This window comes from Nerophis ophidion, linkage group LG02 (genome assembly GCF_033978795.1).
Source record: "Nerophis ophidion isolate RoL-2023_Sa linkage group LG02, RoL_Noph_v1.0, whole genome shotgun sequence".
In the NCBI taxonomy this organism is placed as follows: Eukaryota; Metazoa; Chordata; class Actinopteri; order Syngnathiformes; family Syngnathidae; genus Nerophis; species Nerophis ophidion.
This window is the reverse complement of record NC_084612.1, coordinates 37,725,132-37,750,665: the sequence shown is the minus strand read 5'-3', so window position 1 is coordinate 37,750,665 and position 25,534 is coordinate 37,725,132. Positions and strand designations below refer to the sequence as shown.

Here is a 25,534-nt window from a genome sequence, read left to right as displayed (position 1 = left end):
TATAGCAGTCCGGATGGTTATTTTCCTCTTTGGTCCTGAGGACACGACGTGCACAGTTTTCAAAAACAATTTGAAATGTGGACTCGTCAGACCACTTTGCATCAGTCCATCTTAGATGAGCTCGGGCCCAGCAAAACCAGTTGTGTTTCTGGGTGTTGTTGATTAATGGCTTTAGCTTTGCATAGTAGTGTTTTAACTTGCACTTACAAATATAGCAACAAACTCTAGTTACTGACAGTGCTTTTCTGAAGTGTTTCTGACCCCATTTGGTGATATGCTTTGCACACTGATGTCACTTTTTGATGCAGTAGCGCCTGACGGATCAAAGATCAAGGGCATTCAATATTGGTTTTGGGCCTTGCCGCTCACGTGCAGTGATTTCTCCAGATTCTCTGAACCTTTCGATTATATTACGGACCGTAGATGGCGAAATCCCTAAATTCCTTGCAATTGCTCGTTGAGAAATGTTGTTATTAAACTGTTCGATAATTTGCTCACGCATGAACGTTCCAAGATGGCGGCGCCCGGACGGGCTGCAACATAGCGGAGCTCTTGCTAAAGATGGAACAATTGGCAGAAATACCGGACAATTCTGCAAACTTCATGGCTGGCTCACATCGTGGTCACTCCGTGATCACGTACGACCGCCAGGCACTTCTGGATGTGGACATATCGGGCCGTTTTGGACTGATAGACGCGTGCTTGCTAGACGTGCTAACTAGCATGGGAATAATTCGGCGGATACATCCAGCGGCCTGTGAAGCAGGGGAGTATAGTAGCAGCGGGGGCCGTCTACGGAGCAGACACCAGCGGTGTGATCGGAAACGCGGATGTCAAGCGGGGCTAAAAACAAAGCAGAAGGCTAATCCCCACAGAACACCACTTCCCTCCATCCTGAAGCCGGATTTAAATGGAAGATGCAAGACTACTGGTCTGGGTAAGGAGTCAGTTAAATTAAAACAAGTTTTTTCTGCTTTGAGTGTTTCAGAGTTGGACATGTGTCTTACTGAGGTGGCTAACTATGATGCGTGCAGTTTATCAAAGCAACAAACAAAGAATCGGAAAATCCCCGTTACTGAGGTGGCTAACCATGATGCGTGCAGTTTATCAAAGCAACAATCAAACAATCGGAAAATTCCCGTCGTATCAATTCCTAGATATGGTCGTAATTATACTAAATGCACTTGGCATAATAAACACAATATTATTAATATTGCTACTACGGATAATTTGATCAAAAATTCCCTAAAACAGCCCACTACCTATAATATAGGTTTTTTAAACATAAGATCATTGTCTCCCAAAACGTTGTTAGTTAATGATATTATCAGAGACAACAATCTTAACGTCATCGGTCTCAGCGAAACCTGTCTTAAACCAAACGACTTTTTTGCGCTAAATGAGGCATGTCCTCCTAACTTTACACATGCGCATATTGCCCGTCCGCTTAAAAGGTGTGGGGGGGTCGCACTAATATACAACGAAAACTTTAACCTTAGTCCTAATATAAATAATAAATATAAATCGTTTGAGGTGCTTACTATGAGGTCTGTCACACCGCTGCCTCTACACCTGGCTGTTATCTACCGCCCCCCAGGGCCCTGTTCGGACTTGATCAATGAATTCTCAGAGTTCGTTGCTGATCTAGTGACACACACCGATAATATAATCGTAATGGGGGACTTTAATATCCATATGAATACCCCATCGGACCCACCGTGCGTAGCGCTCCAGACTATAATTGATAGCTGTGGTCTCACACAAATAATAAATGAACCCACGCATCGCAACGGTAATACGATAGACCTAGTGCTTGTCAGGGGTATCACCGTTTCCAAAGTTACGATACTCCCGTATACTAAAGTATTGTCCGATCATTACCTTATAAAATTCAAGGTTCAGACGCATGTTCATCAAACTTATAATAATAATAACTGCTATAGCAGCCGCAACATTAATGCTGCCACAACGACAACTCTTGCTGACCTACTGCCCTCGGTAATGGCACCATTCCCAAAATATGTGGGCTCTATTGATAACCTCACTAACAACTTTAACGACGCCCTGCGCGAAACCATTGATAACATAGCACCGCTAAAGTTAAAAAAGGCTCCAAAAAAGCGCACCCCGTGATTTACAGAAGAAACTAGAGCTCAGAAATTATTATGTAGAAAGCTGGAACGCAAATGGCGCACGACTAAACTTGAGGTGCACCATCAAGCATGGAGTGATGGTTTAATAACTTATAAACGCATGCTTACCTTAGCTAAAGCTAAATATTACTTAAATCTCATCCTCCGTAATAAAAACGATCCTAAATTTTCGTTTAGTACGGTAGCATCGCTAACCCAACAAGGGACCCCTTCCAGTAGCTCCACCCACTCAGCTGATGACTTTATGCAATTCTTTAGTAAGAAAATTGAAGTCATTAGAAAGGAGATTAAAGACAATGCTTCCCAGCTACAACGGGGTTCTATTAACACTGATACGATGGTATATACGGCGGTTACTGCCCTCCAAAATAGGTTCTCTTGTTTTGAGGAAATAACATTAGAGGAATTGTTACAACGTGTAAATGGAATAAAACAAACAACATGTTTACTTGACCCTCTTCCTGGGAAACTGATCAAGGAGCTCTTTGTATTATTAGGTCCATCAGTGCTAAATATTATAAACTTATCACTTTCCTCGGGCACTGTTCCCCTAGCATTCAAAAAAGCGGTTATTCATCCTCTTCTTAAAAGACCTAACCTCGATCCTGACCTCATGGTAAACTACCGACCGGTGTCTCACCTTCCCTTTATTTCAAAAATCCCCGAAAAAATTGTTGCGAGCAGTTAAATGAACACTTAGCGTCTAACAATCTATGTGAAACCTTTCAATCCGGTTTCAGGGCAAATCACTCCACGGAGACAGCCCTCGCAAAAATGACTAATGATCTATTGCTAACGATGGATTCTGATGCGTCATCTATGTTGCTGCTCCTCGATCTTAGCGCTGCTTTCGATACTGTCGATCATAATATTTTATTAGAACGTATCCAAACACGAATTGGTATGTCAGACTTAGCCCTGTCTTGGTTTAACTCTTATCTTACTGATAGGATGCAATGTGTCTCCCATAACAATGTGACCTCGGACTACGTTAAGGTAACGTGTGGAGTTCCCCAGGGTTCGGTCCTTGGCCCTGCACTCTTCAGCATCTACATGCTGCCGCTAGGTGACATCATACGCAAATACGGTGTTAGCTTTCACTGTTATGCTGATGACACCCAACTCTACATGCCCCTAAAGCTGACCAACACGCCGGATTGTAGTCAGCTGGAGGCGTGTCTTAATGAAATTAAACAATGGATGTCCGCTAACTTTTTGCAACTCAACGCCAAAAAAACGGAAATGCTGATTATCGGTCCTGCTAGACACCGACCTCTATTTAATAATACAACTCTAACATTTGACAACCAAACAATTAAACAAGGTGACACGGTAAAGAATCTGGGTATTATCTTCGACCCAACTCTCTCCTTTGAGGCACACATTAAAAGCGTTACTAAAACGGCCTTCTTTCATCTCCGTAATATCGCTAAAATTCGCTCCATTCTGTCCACTAAAGACGCTGAGATCATTATCCATGCGTTTGTTACGTCTCGCCTCGACTACTGTAACGTATTATTTTCGGGTCTCCCCATGTCTAGCATTAAAAGATTACAGTTGGTACAAAATGCGGCTGCTAGACTTTTGACAAGAACAAGAAAGTTTGATCACATTACGCCTGTACTGGCTCACCTGCACTGGCTTCCTGTGCACTTAAGATGTGATTTTAAGGTTTTACTACTTACGTATAAAATACTACACGGTCTAGCTCCATCCTATCTTGCCGATTGTATTGTACCATATGTCCCGGCAAGAAATCTGCGTTCAAAGGACTCCGGCTTATTAATCAATCAATGTTTACTTATATAGCCCTAAATCACTAGTGTCTCAAAGGGCTGCACAAACCACCACGACATCCTCGGTAGGCCCACATAAGGGCAAGGAAAACTCACACCCAGTGGGACATCGGTGACAATAATGATCCAGTGGGACGTCTGTGACAATAATGATTATGAGAACCTTAGAGAGGAGGAAAGCAATGGATGTCGAGCGGGTCTAACATGATACTGTGAAAGTTCAATCCACAATGGATCCAACACAGTCGCGAGAGTCCAGTCCAAAGCGGGTCCAACTCAGCAGCGAGAGTCCCGTTCACAGCGGAGCCAGCAGGAAACCATCCCAAGCGGAGGCGGATCAGCAGCGCAGAGATGTCGAGGCGGATCAGCAGCGCAGAGATGTCCCCAGCCGATACACAGGCAAGCAGTACATGGCCACCGGATCGGACCGGACCCCCTCCACAGGGGAGAGTGGGACATAGAAGAAAAAGAAAAGAAACAGCAGATCAACTGGTCTAAAAAGGGAGTCTATTTAAAGGCTACAGTATACAAATGAGTTTTAAGGTGAGACTTAAATGCTTCTACTGAGGTGGCATCTCGAACTGTTACCGGGAGGGCATTCCAGAGTACTGGAGCCCGAACGGAAAACGCTCTATAGCCCGCAGACTTTTTTTGGGCTTTGGGAATCACTAACAAGCCGGAATCCTTTGAACGCAGATTTCTTGCCGGGACATATGGTACAATACAATCGGCAAGATAGGATGGAGCTAGACCGTGTAGTATTTTATACGTAAGTAGTAAAACCTTAAAGTCACATCTTAAGTGCACAGGAAGCCAGTGCAGGTGAGCCAGTACAGGCGTAATGTGATCAAACTTTCTTGTTCTTGTCAAAAGTCTAGCAGCCGCATTTTGTACCAACTGTAATCTTTTAATGCTAGACATGGGGAGACCCGAAAATAATACGTTACAGTAGTCGAGGCGAGACGTAACAAACGCATGGATAATGATCTCAGCGTCCTTAGTGGACAGAATGGAGCGAATTTTAGCGATATTACGGAGATGAAAGAAGGCCGTTTTAGCAACGCTTTTAATGTGTGCCTCAAAGGAGAGAGTTGGGTCGAAGATAATACCCAGATTCTTTACCGTGTCGCCTTGTTTAATTGTTTGGTTGTCAAATGTTAGAGTTGTATTATTAAATAGAGTTCGGTGTCTAGCAGGACCGATAATCAGCATTTCCGTTTTTTTGGCATTGAGTTGCAAAAAGTTAGCGGACATCCATTGTTTAATTTCATTAAGACACGCCTCCAGCTGACTACAATCCGGCGTGTTGGTCAGCTTTAGGGGCATGTAGAGTTGGGTGTCATCAGCATAACAGTGAAAGCTAACACCGTATTTGCGTATGATGTCACCTAGCGGCAGCATGTAGATGCTGAAGAGTGCAGGGCCAAGGACCGAACCCTGGGGAACTCCACACGTTACCTTAACGTAGTCCGAGGTCACATTGTTATGGGAGACACACTGCATCCTATCAGTAAGATAAGAGTTAAACCAAGACAGGGCTAAGTCTGACATACCAATTCGTGTTTTGATACGTTCTAATAAAATATTATGATCGACGGTATCGAAAGCAGCGCTAAGATCGAGGAGCAGCAACATAGATGACGCATCAGAATCCATCGTTAGCAATAGATCATTAGTCATTTTTGCGAGGGCTGTCTCCGTCGAGTGATTTGCCCTGAAACCGGATTGAAAGGTTTCACATAGATTGTTAGACGCTAAGTGTTCATTTAACTGCTCCGCAACAATTTTTTCGAGGATTTTTGAAATAAAGGGAAGGTGAGACACCGGTCGGTAGTTTACCATGAGGTCAGGATCGAGGTTAGGTCTTTTAAGAAGAGGATGAATAACCGCTTTTTTGAATGCTAGGGGAACAGTGCCCGAGGAAAGTGATAAGTTTATAATATTTAGCACTGATGGACCTAATAATACAAAGAGCTCCTTGATCAGTTTCCCAGGAAGAGGGTCAAGTAAACATGTTGTTTGTTTTATTCCATTTACACGTTGTAACAATTCCTCTAATGTTATTTCCTCAAAACGAGAGAAACTATTTTGGAGGGCAGTATCCGCCGTATATACAATCGTGTCAGTGTTAATAGAACCCCGTTGTAGCTGGGACGCATTGTCTTTAATCTCCTTTCTAATGACTTCAATTTTCTTACTAAAGAATTGCATAAAGTCATCAGCTGAGTGGGTGGAGCTACTGGAAGGAGTCCCTTGTTGGGTAAGCGATGCTACCGTACTAAACAAAAATTTAGGATCGTTTTTATTACGGTGGATGAGATTTGAGTAATAATTAGCTTTAGCTAAGGTAAGCATGCGTTTATAAGTTATTAAACCATCACTAAATGCTTGATGGTGCACCTCAAGTTTAGTCGTGCGCCATTTGCGTTCCAGCTTTCTGCATAATAATTTCTGAGCTCTAGTTTCTTCTGTAAACCACGGGGTGCGCTTTTTTGGAGCCTTTTTTAACTTTAGCGGTGCTATGTTATCAATGGTTTCGCGCAGGGCGTCGTTAAAGTTGTTAGTGAGGTTATCAATAGAGCCCACATACTTTGGGAATGGTGCCATTACCGAGGGCAGTAGGTCAGCAAGAGTTGTCGTTGTGGCCGTATTAATGTTGCGGCTGCTATAGCAGTTATTATTATTATTAGTTTGACGAACATGCGTCTGAACCTCGAATTTTATAAGGTAATGATCGGACAATACTTTAGTATACGGGAGTATCGTAACTTTGGAAGCGGTGATACCCCTGACAAGCACTAGGTCTATCGTATTACCGTTGCGATGCGTGGGTTCATTTATTATTTGTGTGAGACCACAGCTATCAATTATAGTCTGGAGCGCTACGCACGGTGGGTCCGATGGGGTATTCATATGGATATTAAAGTCCCCCATTATGATTATATTATCGGCGTGTGTCACTAGATCAGCAACGAACTCTGAGAATTCATTGATAAAGTCCGAACAGGGCCCTGGGGGGCGGTAGATAACAGCCAGGTGTAGAGGCAGCGGTGTGACAGACCTCATAGTAAGCACCTCAAACGATTTATATTTATTATTTATGTTAGGACTAAGGTTAAAGTTTTCGTTGTATATTAGTGCGACCCCCCCACCCCTTTTAAGCGGACGGGCAATATGCGCATGTGTAAAGTTAGGAGGACATGCCTCATTTAGCGCAAAAAAGTCGTTTGGTTTAAGCCAGGTTTCACTGAGACCGATGACGTTAAGATTGTTGTCTCTGATAATATCATTAACTAACAACGTTTTGGGAGACAATGATCTTATGTTTAAAAAACCTATATTATAGGTAGTGGGCTGTTTTAGGGAATTTTTGATCAAATTATCCGTAGTAGCAATATTAATAATGTTGTGTTTATTATGCCCAGTGCATTCAGTATAATTACGACCATATCTAGGAATTGATACGACGGGAATGTTCCGATTGTTTGTTTGTTGCTTTGATAAACTGCACGCATCATGGTTAGCCACCTCAGTAACGGGGATTTTCCGATTGTTAGTGATTTCCAAAGCCCAAAAAAAGTCTGCGGGCTATAGAGCTTTTTCATTTCGGGCTCCAGTACTCTGGAATGCCCTCCCGGTAACAGTTCGAGATGCCACCTCAGTAGAAGCATTTAAGTCTCACCTTAAAACTCATTTGTATACTCTAGCCTTTAAATACAATCCCTTTTTAGACCAGTTGATCTGCCGTTTCTTTTCTTTTTCTTCTATGTCCCACTCTCCCTTGTGGAGGGGGTCCGGTCCAATCCGGTGGCCATGTACTGCTTGCCTGTGTATCGGCTGGGGACATCTCTGCGCTGCTGATCCGCCTCCGCTTGGTATGGTTTCCTGCTGGCTCCGCTGTGAACGGGACTCTCGCTGCTGTGTTGGATCCGCTTTGGACTGGACTCTCGCGACTGTGTTGGATCCATTATGGATTGAACTTTCACAGTATCATGTTAGACCCGCTCGACATCCATTGCTTTCCTCCTCTCCAAGGTTCTCATAGTCATCCTTGTCACCGACGTCCCACTGGGTCATTATTGTCACCGATGTCCCACTGGGTGTGAGTTTTCCTTGTCCTTATGTGGGCCTACCGAGGATGTCGTAGTGGTTTGTGCAGCCCTTTGAGACACTAGTGATTTAGGGCTATATAAGTAAACATTGATTGATTGATTGATTTGTTCAAAAAGTGTGACCCTCGCACCATCCTTGTTTGGGAATGACATGAGCATTTCATGGAAGCTGCTTTTATACCCAATCATGGCACCCACCTGTTCCCAATTAACCTGTTCACCTGTGGGATGTTCCAAATAAGTGTTTGAAGAGCATTGCTCAACTTTCGCAGTCTTTGTTGCCACTTGTGTCAGCTTTTTGAACCATGTTGTAGGCTTCAAATTCCAAATGAGCTAATATTTGCAAAAACCAATAACGTTTACCAGTTGGAACGTTAAGTATCTTTTCTTTGCAGTGTATTCAATTGGATATAGGTTGAAAAAGATTTGCAAATATTTGTATTCTGTTTTTATCTACAATTTATACAACGTGCCAACTTCACCGGTTTTGGATTTTGTATATGAAACCTAAAAGGTGCTGTTTGCAACATCCTCACAGTAACATGTTTGAAATAAAAAATATAAAAATACCGCTGGCTAGCTTATGTTACCATTAGTTGGTGTTTACACCCGTTCTCGTAAGCACATAGGTGCAAGGAGCACGTGCACACAGAATGAAAAATGTGCAGTCATGTTGTTTTTAAAGATAGAAAATAAAAATACATTGAATGATAGCTAACGCTAGCTTTCAAATTGATATCATTAGCCAACAACACTAATGCGCGTTAAAGTGTCACCCATACAAGGAGCCGAGAGAGGGCGGGACACACTGTGTAAAATACATTGGAAAGTTGGCGCCCTCTAAGCATCCGTGTGAATGTTGCAAACATCCCCTTTAATGAAAATGTTCGGATGTTTTTTTAAAGGCTTTATTGGCAGAATTGAGCAGCTTTCACAGGCTTCATTGTAAGCGGACTTTTGATTCCATTTATTTACTATTTAGAATGCATTAACAAAATTACATCCATTGTCAAGTCTGTTATAATGATTGTGAATATTGGACCTAGAGTTTGAATGTTGTCTGTCTATCTGTGTGGGCCCTGTGATGAGGTGGCGACTTGTCCAGGGTGTAAACCGCCGTCCGCCCGAATGCAGCTAAGATAGGCTCCAGCACCCGCCGCTACCCAGAAAGGGACAAGCGTTACAAAAATGGATGGATGGATGAATTATAAGACAAAAAAAAAGTACAATTCCCCTTTAACGGGTTTGTCACTGCGTCCATCACTCATTTACAAAGATCACTACTATTTGCCACTGTGGCTTTAGCTTTATATCCAAGATGAGGCGCACAAATGTGTGTAGTTAGCTCAAAGTAGAATTACTGCCTCTCTGCGATATATCGGTAGTAGTTCTGCGTCTAGACATGTAAAGTGGTAATAGGAGACAAGATGGATTGGTGCCAATTTGTTTTGAATTTGAGACGTAGCATCTTTAAAAGGAAGACAAGCAATGTTATCTGACAAAGGAAAAGGAAAATAATACAGCTAGAAAATAGCTGTGTTGGTGACTTCCCGAGGGGAAACGCTATGGACTCAGGATGTCAAACAATGAGTGTGTGTCGAGTGCGTTTACCATTAACCTACAGCCAGAGCTGTTAAGTTATTTACACGATTAATTTTTAAACTGGGAAAAAGGTGACGACAAAGACAAAGTATGGTACTGCTGTGTCACAGAGTAAATTTCTACTATCGGCCAAGTGGTGGATCAGAATAAGGAAGTCCACCATGACCCCATGCTGAGTAGAAACTCCAATAAAATGAAGCAGCGCTGTAATGAGAGCCTGCTGGGAAAATTATATATCTGTGAAGCAGCTAATGTACTGCAGGGTACTTATCTACTGCTCTCTAATCCACAGTATAATGCAGACAGTGGACACACCTCAACTCCACTCTGTGATTGTACATCTATACAAAATGGAAGCGCTGGCCAGGGAGAGGCACTGAACAAACTATGATGACTGTATCCCCTTACCTTATGAAATGGACACGCCACACACAGTACAGAACTCTAGTTGCTCATATGGCAGAAGCAGCACACACACAATTCATTTTGTCCTTCCTGAACCGATTCTCCCTGGAATGACTCTGAGTTACGGCCCTGCAATGAGGGGGCGAATTGTCCAGGGTGTAACCCGCCTTCCGCCCGATTGTAGCTGAGATAGGCAACAGCGTCCCCCGCGACCCCAAAAGGGAATAAGCGGTAGAAAATGGATGGATGGATGGACTCTGAGTTACATGTAATAGTTTCAGTGTCTACAACATAACAGAATTACAGGCTAGATACAACTAGTGCAATCCGATTTTGTGTATGTTCCAAACCTTCTGCCAGATGTGTTCGCATGAGTATGAGCAAAAAAGTACGTTGTGACAGTAACACATTGCTGTGTCGTTGAACCCGATCAAGGTTGACATCACAGACATCTGAATCATAGCATCAGTGTCGTAAAATGTCTGATTCATCAACCGCTGAACTATTACTTCATTGACACGTGATAAATAAATTGTGCTTGTCTGGCCCACTTTTCTTACCAATGCAACTTTAAGATGGCAGCTTTGGTCACGGTTAACTTGCAATCTAATGTTCACATCAAAACTAAACACAGACCAAGCTAGCAAAGCCTCTGTGATGCCTAATGTAGCTGTCCTCAAACAACTGCTGCTTATTGGCCCACAGATAGCCCTCTTCCAAAAAGGATGAATTGGCCTATAAAACACAACAAAAAAAGTGGTGATGCAGATCTCTTTTAAAACAGCCCTCAAATTGGCAAATGGCCACGCTATGCCTCAACGTTTAGACAACTTGAAAAACAATAGGACCTTTGTAGGGATTTCAGTGAAAATCAGTCATGCTTTATAATACAGCACATCCTCAGCTCAGCATCAATAAACCGAGCAGTGAGTCAAAAACAACATAAAGAAATAATATAACATTATAGCCGCATATCACAACATTTTGCATGTATTTCAATTTCAAAGAGCACTAATCATTCAAGTTTCATCATGGGACACAGTATCCATGAACGTCTACGCCAGCCTTGACTCACACTGACACACATTTCCAGCACAGTAAGTATGCCCATGGGGGCTGACAATGGGAATGGGCAGAAGGCCTGGGGGCATTTGCTAGTGGAAAGGAATTTGGCTTCAACATTCAGCATTTCATGTAATAATGATCTCACATGTAATGAATCAGTGCAGTTTACTGTACAGTCAGCTCCTCAACATCCTTACAAAATATCCCTCAACTTTGGTTTTTTTTTCATGGGCAAATGTAAAATCTAAGTTATTGATGTGATATCCGTCTATTGTGAATTTTAGTTTAACCACAAAACATTTCTGGTCTTTTTAACCACACATTGGTAATCATCATCTTAATCATTAAATGGCAACCACATATATATATTTTGTCACGCTCAGGTCATTGAGGGCTCCTCTGTGTTTCACTCTTCCAAGCTGATACATCGGCTTTTCACCACACCTGGAGAGAGGCTGCGGTGAAGGTGGCCCATCCTGTTCTACGATACATATCCAATCAAAAGGGTTTTTCTCCAATCAGACTTTTAGAAAACATATATAGTGCATATAATTTCTACAACCATGCAGTTTGTACATCTTACTAATATCTAACAACTTAGGTTGAGAATATTTACTTATATCAAAAACAATACTGTCAATCATGTCTTCACATAGTATCCATTATATATTATAAGTGCAATTACAAAAACATTTAATGAGATCCTGAGGATCTCCTTTGTGCAATTATGCTTACCAATAATGTCTTCGTATGCATTCTCCTCTAAAGTGCTTTTGGAATTGGATTGACTCTGCATTTCTGTGGTTAGTGTGCCATTCTCTGCAGGTGAGGATGTGTATGACGACAGCAGGCAGGTAGCATCCTCCGACTCATATGATTCTCTAAAAAAACAAGAAAGTAAATAAAAATTATCTATGATAAATAGATATTGTACAAAAAAAAGATTTCAGCTTCAATCTCTGTACAGTCGTCACAGTTGGCAGACAAGCTTAACATTTAGTACTAACTGCACAAATTATTCAACAACCCTGAATCAGCACATACTTGGTAAATGCCAGAGGAAATCCCTAATTAGTGGCAAGCAACCATGAGGATGCTTACTTCTATTCATGAGTATTCCTCGCACATTGGTACACACATAGACACAGAGGCACATTAGTGATATGATCTACATTCATGGTACTGCTGAAAACTTATGGCTTTTAGGCTTGATCTGAAATTGCTCGAACAACAGGAATGTTAAACACAGTCGACAATTTTCATCACAATTTCACTTTAGGGCAATTTGGAAGGCAACACCCTCTCAACTGAGGACATCCAATCCTGAGAGGTGGGGTTAAAAGATGCAAAAGTTGTCCACGAATGCAAAAACCCACCCTCGGGTAAATAGGTTGTTGGTAAAAGTTGTTTCAATTACATTGACTAATGTTTTTATCTTTAAATAAATAGGTGTTCTTCGCTAAAATGTATGGAAAAGGGTAAGTAAAGTCAGCAAATTAAAGACAAAACCAAGAGATTTAAAGGTAAGATATACAGTATATGCTAAACACCATGTCACAGTATGAAGCATGGGCATAGCTTTTCATCAAATGCTGTTTACTTTGATGGAAGCTTTATAAGAACGAAACAAACAGTGTATTATACTTACATTCTAATTTGTTGTATGTCAATGAATAGGAATACACATGTAAAGGATCCTCATCTCACCTGTTCTGGCCTCGGATGAGAGTGCTGGCCACACACTTTTCCATTCGCGTTGTGCTTGGTGCAGGGGTCGAGGGCAGAGGTGGTGGAGACTCACAGGCTGGAGGTAGTCCATTTGCTGACAATGTGCCTTTCTGATCCCGCTTGGAATCATACTCAAAAGTGCGTTTAGGTTTAGGTAAGGGGTTGACTGGGGGTCCGGCACATGTCTGTTGGCTGAGTGGTTCAGGGCTCTCAGACCTGACTGAACTTACACTAAACCGTTGCCTGAGTTTAGTGAGCTTATCAGGCACCAAAACAACATCTGGTTCAGTAGCCACGGAACAAACACTGCTGCGCTTGCTGGTGCATGTGCTGTCAAAGTCCTCACCAATCACAAACGATTTTTGTCTCGTCTTGTCTGGAGCATAGCAATTGCTTAGATAACGTGGAGGAGATGGGCTAGGATTCTCCTTCAGAGATTGCTCTATTTTTTGTATCCTGTTAAGGACCGCCGAGGTCTCCTTACGAGCAGACAGGGAGCGGACAAATGTCCCCGAAGATTCCGTCTTGCTTATCCGTTTCTGGAAGCGGCCTAAGCCATCTTTGTCAGAAACCCCTTCCTCTTCCTCCGTTTCTGTGTAGGAGCATTCTGAGAAAGCTGTGCTCATTCTGCGAACCCCCTTAAAGTCAAATGTTTTTTCGCTGCAGGGGGATGACAGCAAGCTTGGGCAGCCCTCGCTGCCCCCTATACGTTCTCGTCCTGGTCTTTTATCCAGGCACAAGCTCATCCTAGGCAGAGACACCCTTCTGCACTCCCATTCTGAAATCTTCTTGCGGACTGTAGTGGAAAGAACACCAGTTAAGGGCGAGGTGGTGGAAAGGGGTCGCTTGTTGCCTTGGTTGGCAAAAGATCCTAGCGAAAGTGTACTCCAACTCAGGGGTTTACCATTAAGTCCCTCACTTGGAGGAGGACAGCCTTGGTTCTCTTTTTGCTCCTGAGAGTTTTGGCCTTCCTTACACACCTTGGCTTGATTTGGAGGCTTATAAATGGAAAGACGATTGTCCAGGCAACTAATACTCTTGGACTTTGTAAGACGGGCTTGGGATTCAATGGGACTTGAAAAGGGTGGCCCACTATTAAAAGTTTTGGTTTTGCTGTTCCAGCCAGCACGTGCCAAGAATCGCCCGTCAGTCCTTGCGTATCTGCTCTGTTTCATATAGTTATTCCCGTCGCCAAGAAGAGGTGGCTGGCTCTGACCCTGGGCGCAGGATAGAACAGGACACGGGGATGAAGACTGACACCTAAAAGAAAAAAGTAAAAAACACTGATTATTTAAATACATATTTACAAGAGCACAGGGCACAGACCATCAGAAACTGTTAGTTTATTGTATGTATCACTGTACTTCTGAGAAACTGAGCAGAAAACTGTTGGGACTGTGGAGAATGGTTGATGCGTTTACAAAGAGTCCTGAAACTTTGAATTTACAAGTTGTGATCTGTAATGTCCCATTTTAGTCCTGCAGGTGGTCTATCCATCAATTCATCTTCTTCCGCTTATCCGAGGTCGGGTAGCAGTGGCAGCAGCCTAAGCAGAGAAGACCAGACTTCCCTCTCCCTAGCCAATTCATTCAGCTTCTCCTGGGGAATCCCGAGGCGTTCCCAGGTCAGCCAGGAGACATAGTCTTCCCAACGTGTCCTGGGTCTTCCCCGTGGCCTTCTACTGATCAGACTTGGATGGGAACGTAGATCGACCGGTACATTAAGAGCTTTGCTTTCCAGTTCAGCTCCTTCTTTACCATAACGGATCAATACAGTGTCCACATGATTGAAGATGCCGCACCGATCCGCCTGTCAATCTCATGATCCACTCTTCCCGGAACAAAACTCCAAGGTACTTGAACTCCTCAACTTGGGGCAAAATCTCTTCCCCAACCCGGAGATGGCACTCCACCCTTTTGCGGGCGAGAACCATGGACTCGAACTTGGAGGAGCTGATTCTCATGCCAGTCGCTCTACACTCTGCTGCGAAGCGATCCAGTGAGATCCTGGCTAGATGAAACCATCAGGACCAGATCATCTGCAAAAAGCAGAGACCTAATTCTGCAGCCACCAAACCGGACCCCCTCAACGCCTTGACTGCGCCTACAAATTCTGTCCATAAAAGTTTTAAACGGAATCGGTGACAAAGGGCAGCCTAGGTATAGTCCAACCCTTACTGGAAATGGGTTCAATTTACTGCCCGCAATGCGGACCCAGCTCTGACACTGATCATACAGGGAGCAGACCGCCACAATAAAATAGTCCGATACCTCATACTCTCTGATCTGTCCCCACAGGACTTCCCGAGGTACACGGTCAAAGGGTGTTCTGCAAGTTCACAAAGCACATGTAGAATGGTTGGGAAAACTCCAATGAACCCTCAAGGGCCCTGCCGAGAGTATAGAGCTGGTCCACAGTTGCACGACCAGGATGAAAACCACACTTTTCCAAGGTTTGACTATCCAGCGTAGCCTCCTCTCAAGTACACTTGAATAAACCTTACCGGGAAAGCTGAGGAGTGTGATCCCACGTTAGTTGGAACACACCCTCCAGTTCCCATTCTCAAAGAGAGAAACCACTACCCCGGTCTGCCAATCCAGAGGTACCGGCCCTGGTCTACACAATATTGCATAGCCTGGTCAACCAAGACAGACCTACAGCATCCGAAGCCTTAAGGAACTCCGGGCGGGTGTCCTCCACCCCCAGGGCCTTGCCACCGAGAAGCTTTTTAACTACCTCGGGAACCTCATCAACCTTAGAAAAGGGGGAGCCCACCACAGATTCCCCAGGCACTGCTTCCTCAAAGGAGGACGTGTTGGTGGGATTGAATAGGTCTTTGAAGTATTCCCTCCACCAATCCACAACATTTGCTGTAGAGGTCAGCGCACCATCCTCACTCTACACAGTGTCGACAGTGCACTGCTTCCCCTTCCTGAGGCGGAATATGGTGGTCCAGAACCGTTTCGAAGCTGTCCGGAATTAATTTTCCATGACTTTCCCAAACTCCTCCCATGTTCGAGTTTTTGCCTTCATGACCGCCGAAGCCACACACCTCTTGGCCTATCGGTACCTGTACGCTGCCTCAGGAGTGACATGAGCCAAAAGGACCCGATATGAATTTTTCTTCAGTTTGACAGCATCCCTCATCGCTGGTGTCCACCAGCGGGTTCTAGGATTACCGACAGGCACCAACCACCTTGCGGCCACAGGTCCAATCGGCCGCTTCGACAATAGAGGTACGGACACATGGTCCATTGAGACTCAATATCCAGCGCCTCCCTCAAGATATGTTCAAAGTTCTTCCGAAGGTGGGAATTGAAACTCTCTCTGACAGGAGACTCTGCGAGACATTCCCAGCAGACCCTCACAATGCGTTTAGGCCTGCCAGGTCTGTCTGTCTGGCATCCTACCCCACCATCGGAGCCAACTCACCACAATGGCCGTGATCGGTAGAAAGCTCCGACTCTCTCTTCACCCAAATTTCCAAAAGATGTCACTGCAAATCCAATGACAACTACAAAGTTGATCATGGAACTGCGGGCTAGGGTGTCCTGGTCCCATGTGCACGTATGGACACCCTTATGTTTGAACATTGTTTTTAGTATGGACAATCTGTCACGAGCACAAAAGTCCAATAACAAAACACCATTCTTCCCAAAGACGCCTCTCCAGATTTCACTGTCGCTGCCAATATGAGCGTTGAAGTGCCCTAGTAGCACAAGGGAATCACCTGAGGGAGCATTCTCCAGTACTCCCTCGAGGGAATCCAAAAAGTGTGGGTGCTCTGAGCTGCTGTTTGGTGCGTAAGCACAAACAACAGTCAGGACCCGTCCCCCCACCAGAAGGCGCAGGAAAGCTACCCTCTCCAACGTGCAGGCTTTGAGCCGTGGGGGGGGGGGCAACAAGAATAGCCCGTCGCCTCTCACTGTGTGCAATGCCAGAGTGGAAGAGAGTCCAGCCCCTCTCGAAAGAACTGGTTCCAGAGCCCTTGCTGTGCATTGAAGGGAGTCCAACTATATGTAGGCGGAACTTTTCCACCTCTCGCACCAGCTCAGGCTCCTTTCCCACCAGCGAGGTGACGGTCCACGTTCCAAGAGCTTGTTTTATGTAGCCGAGGATTGGACCGCCAAGTGCCCTGCCTTCGGTTGCCGTCCAGTTCACACTGCACCCGACCTCTGTGGCCCCTCCTACGAGTGGTAAGCTCATTGGAGGGGGGACCCACGTTGCCTCTATGGGCTGTGCCATGGGGACAGGCGCTCGCCATCGTGCCCCACCTACATGTCTTGCTCCAGAGGAGGGCCCCGGAACTCGTGTACGGGAGAGGGAAATCTGAGTCTTTGTTTTTTCACTTCCATTAAGGTCTTCCAGCTGCTCTTTTGTCTGATCCCTCACCTAAGACCTCTCCTAGGATCATTGGGACACGCAAACTCATCTACCACGATAAGGTGGCAGCTCAGAAAGGAGCCTGAAGGAAATATAAATACTGATCTAACAGCAGATATACTAAACATCATCAATCTAACACCTTGCACCATGTCTTATATGGAAAGGTGTTGAAGGGTGGTGTCTTTGTAGACAGGGCCACAATAAAATACAATCGCTTCCCCATTCATTCTCCTGCTACACACTCAGTTTTGCAGTTTTTCAATAATGTTGACAACAACATTCGATAGAAATGCAGCCAATACCACATCACTTATATGTAACAGTAATAAACCACAGCCGAAAGTCAAATGAGCTACCAACATTATGTCTGGTAATTCCTCGAATAACCACAGCCAACTATTTTGAGGGTGAAATTAAGGTTTAGAAAATATCCACTTTGTTACTTGGCGTTATATATTATCATCATTAATATTATTACTATCATTGTTATTAATAGTAGTAGTAGTAGTAGTAGTAGTAGTAGTAGCAATACTATTATTAACAGTGTGGATTTTTCCAGATAATATTTCAGGACACCTCACACAGTCAAAGTTGTTAAGATTTAGACATCTGTTTTACCTGTCAGGCTCCCTTTCAATCTTGTCTTGTCCAACGCTTTGTGATCCTTGAAGTTAAACGATACTAGATGCTAATCCCAAGATCAGCGCTGATCTGACCATTCTCACATAACTTCTCACTATGCCTCAGTAGGTTTCCGTAGCAAGACAAACTTTCCCTGTAGACAAGACGCTTTACACTTCATAAAAGTTCAGAAACTTTGTCACGACTTGAAAGCAGGATAAGCACTGCAAATGGGATGCGTTAGGAGATGTGATGTCACAACTCTGGTAAAAATAACAAGCAACATAGGGGGAGGAAACTGGGAGCTGTGAAACTATGATCCAATAATGCAGGTTGGGACAAATCTCGACTCACACCTGTCTACTCTACCCTGGTTTTGATCCTCATGCTCCAGGGTGGGAGACTCTTGCAACACACTGAAACCTGCTCACTGCAATAATGATGACTATATCTCATCTTACCGCCCTTAAGCAACCATAAAATGTGAAACAATTAAACTGCCTTGTCATGCAAAATCAACCATGAATTGACCTAGATCAGGGGTCTCAAACTCAATTTACCTGGGGGCCACTGGACACAGAGTCTGGGCCACAAGAAAAGATTTCTTAAAAACAATGTTTGCATACTCCTCAGCATGTCTAGTTGTATAATGACGTTTCAAATTGTATCCCTTGTGCCCCGCAACTTTGTCTGTGCAAATAAGACTCGTCGGGGTGCCCCTGTGCTCAACAAAGAAATACTGCATCTCCTACTTTTCCTGGAATTGTCTTTGCACATCACTAAACCCTCTCTTCACTGCAGGCTTTGACAAAGACATGTTTGGGGTTGTGGAATATATTTTTATTTGGCCAACGCACGGAAAATAATGATATTTCTGCAATGTGCGCCGTTCCGCTTTTCCTTCCTACAGCAACACGGCGGTCAGCGGGTAATAGCCGGGAAAGTACAGGGATAGCGAGCGCAAAAAAGTGGCGGCTCCGGGAGTGTTATCCGGCGTCATATAGAAATATATGTAGTGTTCATCCTGTGAGGAAACGCATATTAAACAATTAAAAAAACAAATAACGGTTTGAACAAGTCCAGGTTATCGGGGACTGTTATTACTGATGGACAGGTGTCGCGGTGTAACTGCAGCCAGGCACGTAAAAAAACCCTCATCTACATGGCAACGTCTGTCGCTTTCACTCATTTGCCGCTTTTCCACTAACGCAGGGGTAGGCAACCCAGAACGTTAAGAGAGCCATTTTGGACCCAAATAACAACATTGTCAAGCGCCATTCATATAAAACTTGCGGGCCGCACTAACATTAAACTTTCATATTAAGTGGGGGGCCGCAAAATAACGTCTTGCTGGCCGCAATTCGCCCGCGGACCTAGATGATGCTAACGTTTGTGTTATGCTTAATGAAGACCTCAATCAGAGCCAACACATGACATGTTGCAATGGAGTCAAAGGGGGATTGTAGAAGAATGTATTCTGAATTAAGTTTGACCAATTCTTCTAAACTTTCCAAACAAAACTACGAAACCATGTGTCTACCATGGGAAGCCAGAGAAAAGCAGAGGGTAAATAATAACGGGAATGTTTAAGAAGTTACCACAAAAACTCACTCATTCCATAGGCCAGTTTAAATGTAGTTAATTAACTTAATCACAACAAACTAGAAGTTTACTGTTTGAGTTGTTAAATAACGACATATTTTCTCATTTCAATGAAAGAATGGGGAGATTTTAGACCTGTGTCAAAATGGAACCCGCCTTCCTTAGCAGCGAAGAACAGTGGATATACTGTTTTACAGATACAAAAAAAATGTAAAAGAATATGTCACCACTGAAGGGTGGGAAAAAGATGAGAACAATGTGATAAAGACCATGAAACCAGAAATGGATGCACAATGTAGGCAAAAGTTACACATTAAGGGTGGGCAGATCAACCAGATATCAATAGGTAGAAATATAATTCTGATTTACATACTGTAGCGGAATTTTGTGCGGATGATATGGGATCAATTTCCTTTCAATGCACTTTTACCCTGTAGTTGCCTGGTGGTAAGCCAAAGGTGTAGTACCCTGTTCACCCTAATCCAGGCTCTGCTTTGAGCCTGATAAACTGTATAGAACATAGATGGCACACAGTGGACACAACATCTAGTTAAAATGTGTTTTCATTGTTTACACATGGCTGAACAAAATAACTGCACTGTTTAACATTATTTTAAGATTTTGGTGAGGAAAAGTATTCCTGCACTGTTTAACATTATTTTAAGATTTTGGTGAGGAAAAGCATGTGACAAATGCTCTGACCAATTCAGAAAAATATTTTTGCTTATGTAAACTTTAAATGCAAAGTGTGTGCAGATTTGGCAACCACATCTTACCGAGCCATATAATTCCATTCAGCGTGGTTTGCCACTTCAAGCAAGCCAAGTTTATAATGCAAGTATATATGGACAGAACAAGGTAAAAAGTTCTGCACTTGATGAAATATTACCTTGTGCCTCAACCACCACTGACTCAGTCTGTAATCACACACAGGCCCAGACTCAAACCCATGGCTCCAGCATGATAAGTGCACTAGCAGTGAGCGTAAACTCGTACGATCATCAATTACCAGCATGTAGTATAGCAACTAATGGCAGCGGCTTTGCTAAAACTGTAAACTCCAATAGTATCACCATTACATTTGACTGAGCAAAAAAAAAAAGTAATAGTAAAAGTAATATAAACATTATCTTCCTGTTCGCAAAATGGGTGGAAGAATGACAGGACAAGCAAGGCAAGATATCCAGTATCACTCCTTGGGTTTGTGTCTTTTGTCAAACAGGCAGCTGGCAGCTCACAGCATGCTAACACAAGCTGCAGCTCGCTAGATGTATGGGGTCCTAGTTCACAATCTAGGACATTCAGTAGTTAAAAGTCTTTCTTAGGATTGACAATTGGAGACAAGCACACATTCATTCAATTACAACCAAAACACAGTTATTAAAAATAAAATCATGAAACATAAGCGGAAAAAGATGCCCGGGACTATCCCAAGGATCACTGACTGACCTGTCGTGGGTGTCTGGTGGTGCTTTACCCTCTCCCGCATGAGGCACAGCCTTTGGACTCTTGTTGGCGGTCATGCTTGCCTGCACACCGCCCACTCACCTGAAGAACAAACAAAATAACTTTACTAAAATGATATAGTGACAAGGCAAAGAACAACAAGAAAGATAGTAGTGGTGGCTGCTGTTCTTTCAAGTAGAGGAAGCTCATTTTCAGCTACTCTGTAAACACAAGTTGAGTCTCCAATAACAGATCAGACATAAAGATGCTATATTCAAACAAAGAAAACATCACTTAGAGGATAATAAATTCTCCATATCAACTCAAAACGAGGCAATGAAACTTGAAAAATGCTCTGGCAGTGGTTTATATTTCAAGATTGCTGAATCGCTGATTTTGCTGTCAATCAAAAGGGGATTCAGCCTCAGACAGATCGTCCAATCATAATGCAGAAGCTCTGCGTCCAGGACATCCGAGGCCGAGCACATTTTTCATATACTTCCAGAGTTGCTGAGCATCCGATGGGTGGGACAAAGATGAGCATTTACCAATGATTGTCTAGTTTGGCTCCAGTGGAACAACCCACTCAATGCTCCCCCATTGAAGTACATGAACGCTCAACATTAACACTGTTTAATGCACTGTGACATTACAACAATGAATGAGAAAAACATTATTGTCAGCTGTTACCCAAGTAGCTGATTCTGAACACAATTAAAATGCATTCTAGCGCATTAAATGTAAACACAAAATTCCTCATATTTTTTATGTATAGATGGATATCTGTGAAGCAGCAGCAGCATTCCACGCTATCAAGTGCCTCCCTTTATGCTCAGACAAGAGGCCATTACTCATGGAAAATCACATTTCCTAATATATGAGACCCTCTCCAGAATGCTCAAAAGCCATTGCTCTGGAGCATGAGGTCAATTGTCAATCCTTAAAAATAAAAAATGGAGGGTACTTGATGGCGCATGGCATGGCAAGTTTACAAAAAGTTGCTGTATGAGAAAGCCGGACAATCATACAAGTTGGACCAGTCCTATGGAGACAAATGAAAAGAGCGAGGGAGCATTCCTGCTGTCAGTTATTTCCTGTGACTGTGGAATTGGCTGAGGGGATGGTGCATGGTGTGTCATTACTATTTTTGTGGAACTCCCATTAAATCCTGAGTTTAATGCATGATGCTACAGAAAACTGATATTCAAATCCATCCATCATCTTTACCAGCCTCTGCTGACTTCAATAAGACAACACGCTGGATCGCCTGTCAATCCATCAATCTATTTTCTACCGCTTGTCCCTCTTGGGGCCGCAGGGGTGCTGAAGCCTATCCCAACTGCACTCGAGCGGAAGACAGCGTACACCCTGGAGAAGTCGCCACCTCATCGCAGGGCCAACACAGATAGACAAACAACATTTACACTAACATTCACACACTGGCGTCAATTTAGTGTTGGCAATCAACTTATCCCCTGGTGCATGTCTTTGGAGATAGGAGGAAGCCACAGTACCCAGAGAGAACTGACACAGTCACAGGGAGAACGTGTAAGACGAGAATTAAACCCAGGACCTTCTCGCTGTGAGGCACGAACACTAATCACTGCGACACAGGGCTGCCTGACAGTCAATCATAGATAATTGAAATTGTCAAAAAAAAAAAATAGTCCGTAAATGATTTGATTGCGAAACAAACCATATGCTGGCTTTACAACAGACATACAATTGAGAAATGCAGGTAACATTTTCAAGGTTAAAAGTACAAAAGTGCAGGTGTATTTGTCTATAATTATAAAGATTATATACAAAAATGGTAAGTGCTGGAATAATTAAGTTACAGACATTTACAATAATGCCAGCTCTCACACAGTTGTTATTTGAAGCTTGAAACAATGTTTAAATGACTTTGTTATTTTCAAAGAGCTACAATCAGTGGGTCACAGAGGCCCAGGATGGACTTTTCTGTGTAAACAACGAGGCGTTAGCCAGATGACTTCCTGAGCTCTGATCGTATCTTCAATCGCAAAATCCCACACCGTAAACAGTATCTAGTTGGAAATACAACTACAGTACCTTGCAAAAAAGTTATTTGAATATAGTAGATCACCCCCGCAACTCCGAAAGGGACAAGCGGTAGAAAATGGATGGATGGATTTATATCCCCCTATTATATCCTGACTGGTGTTACTTGACCACTAAATCACTAATGTCACTTTTCATCAGCAAACGCCAAAAATAAAAATTTGAAGCATCTTAAGATTCTTATTTACAATACCATTCAACAAAATGAACAATTTAAATTGGAATTATAACGACAATGAATTAGACTGCCACGACAAGCATTTTGACAATAAGATAGCACTTTTTAGTTATTCCTAATGGATGATTACTTTGTTACCTACAATCCTGTAAAAATCAGGACATCCCAGTGTTCTAAATTCCTCGCATAACTGCAATTGTTAAGAGTAATACATCCATCCATCCATTTTCTACCGATTATTCCCTTTGGGGTCGTAGGGGGCGCCGGTGCCTATCTCAGCTACAATCGAGCGAAAGGCTGCGTACACCCTGGACAAGTCGCCACCTCATCGCAGGGCCAACACAGATAGACAGACAACATTCACACTCACATTCACACTTTAAGGCCAATTTAGTGTTGCCAATCAACCTATCCCCAGTGCATGTCTTTGGAAGTGGGAGGAAGCTGGAGTACCCGGAGGGAACACACGCAGTCACGGGGAGAACATGCAAACTCCACACAGAAAGCTCCCGAGCCTGGGATTGAACCCAGGACTACTCAGGACCTTCGTATTGTGAGGCAGACGCACTCACCCTTGTTCCACCGTGCTGCTCAGAGTAATACAATGCAGTGTCTTAATTTTATTCAGATTACTGTAATGAGAAGTAATTAAACTAAGTTGTGCAGCCCTTTGAGACACTTGTGATTTAGGGCTATATGAATAGACATTGATTGATTCATTGATTGATTGATTGATTGATAAGTTTAAACATGACATTTGTTTAGATATTATAGAGATGAAGGCTGTGCTTTTGTTCAGTAGGATCCTGGAAATGCAAGTGGGTTCTAAATCATAAGCATTTGAATGTGGTTGGTGGGTTACAAGCAGCAAAAGAATAGTGGCAAAAACACGCACACACATGCATACGCGCAGCGTAGCCAACAGGATTGTACAATATTTCAAATTGAAATGAAACTTACTTCTACGGCTTCTATACAATTTCATAAATTTGAATTAAGAATTGAATTCAAATTCGAATTGAACAATGTAGATTTGAAATTCCATTAAATTTCTATTGATTATTTTGGTGTGTTCCAGAATCATCCTTTTTAGCATTCTATACATGACTGACATATCTACATATTTCATAGACATATTGTGTCTGAAATTTGTGCACATTCATTTTTAATTGCAGCAAATGATTTATATCAGCAATTAAGCGTAAAAGGATCTCCTATGGTAAATGGTTGAAAAATGCTTTAAAAAGCTTACCGTATTTCCTTGAATTGCCGCAGGGCATATAGTATGTGCCTGCCTTGAATTACTGCCAGGTCAAACTCGCTTCGCAAAATAATTAGCACATGCTTACTATTACCGCCTGGTCAAACTCGTGACGTCACGGGTGACACTTCCCCTGTCATCATTTTCAAAATGGAGGAGGCTGATTACAATACCGGTAATTTGAAATTGCATAAAGGGAAGAAGATTAAGAGCTATTCAGTAGGATTTAAGGTCCAAGCTTACATCACACTCAAATTTTTACTGCATGCCTTTGGTAAGTGCCGGAGTGAGAAGAGGTTTTAAAATAATTAGTGCATGCTTACTTTTACCGCATGCCTTTGGTAAGCGCAGGAGTGAGAAGAGGTTTTAAATTCATTTGCACCCCAGCAACAATTCAAGGAAATACGGTAATTTACAAAGAAATGCTTTACTTTATCCAAGTATTCAAAATGGAGGGAATTTGTGTTTAATTTAAACAAAATTGTACGAACTGTCAATTTATAGGATTATTTACAAAAAATATCGCAACAATCATGTACCGTATATACTCAGATTAATCACAACATTTTTTTGGACCCTACATTACCTTGGGGCCCTGGTAACATTACCAATGCATACATAAATGCAAAGATGAGTGAAGAGATTGACTGTTGTGCTCGCTGACGAATTTAACTTCAAAATACACCCTGAATGGATTTAAGATAAAACTGTTAGCAAATTTTGAGTAATTCAAATAAAAAATAAAAAATAAATGTTCCTGTATCACAATTCTGACAATATTGCCTTTGTGTCCAAATATTGGGCTATTATTTTAAGTTAATTTAAATTACACAAGCAAATAATAACCTGTGATTTATCATGATTCATCCAAATCCAAAAACATGTCCATCCATCCATCATCCATCATCTTCCGCTTATCCGAGGTCGGGTCGCGGGGGCAACAGCCTAAGCACGGAAACCCAGACTTCCCTCTCCCCAGCCACTTCGTCTAGCTCTTCCCGGGGGATCCCGAGGCGTTCCCAGGCCAGCCGGGAGACATAGTCTTCCCAACGTGTCCTGGGTCTTCCCCGTGGCCTCCTACCGGTTGGACGTGCCCT

At 43.0% G+C, this 25,534-nt stretch overlaps 1 protein-coding gene across 5 annotated transcripts in view; it reads right to left on the bottom strand.

Moving 5' to 3' along the window:
* The window catches only part of dennd2b (DENN domain containing 2B), a 114,503-nt gene that overhangs the window by 58,896 nt on the left and 30,073 nt on the right, over positions 1–25,534 (bottom strand). For 4 of the 5 annotated variants that reach the window (XM_061883228.1, XM_061883246.1, XM_061883219.1 and 1 more), the window contains exons 2-4: positions 20,920–21,018; positions 12,841–14,121; positions 11,869–12,014 (exon numbers count right to left, since the gene is read on the bottom strand). In XM_061883228.1, coding sequence (XP_061739212.1) covers positions 11,869–12,014; positions 12,841–14,121; positions 20,920–20,993 — 1,501 coding nt within the window. In that variant the 5' untranslated portion in view covers positions 20,994–21,018. Of the gene's footprint in view, positions 1–11,868; positions 12,015–12,840; positions 14,122–17,865; positions 18,154–20,919; positions 21,019–25,534 lie in introns of those variants that run through there. The other variant, XM_061883254.1, reaches the window with a different exon arrangement.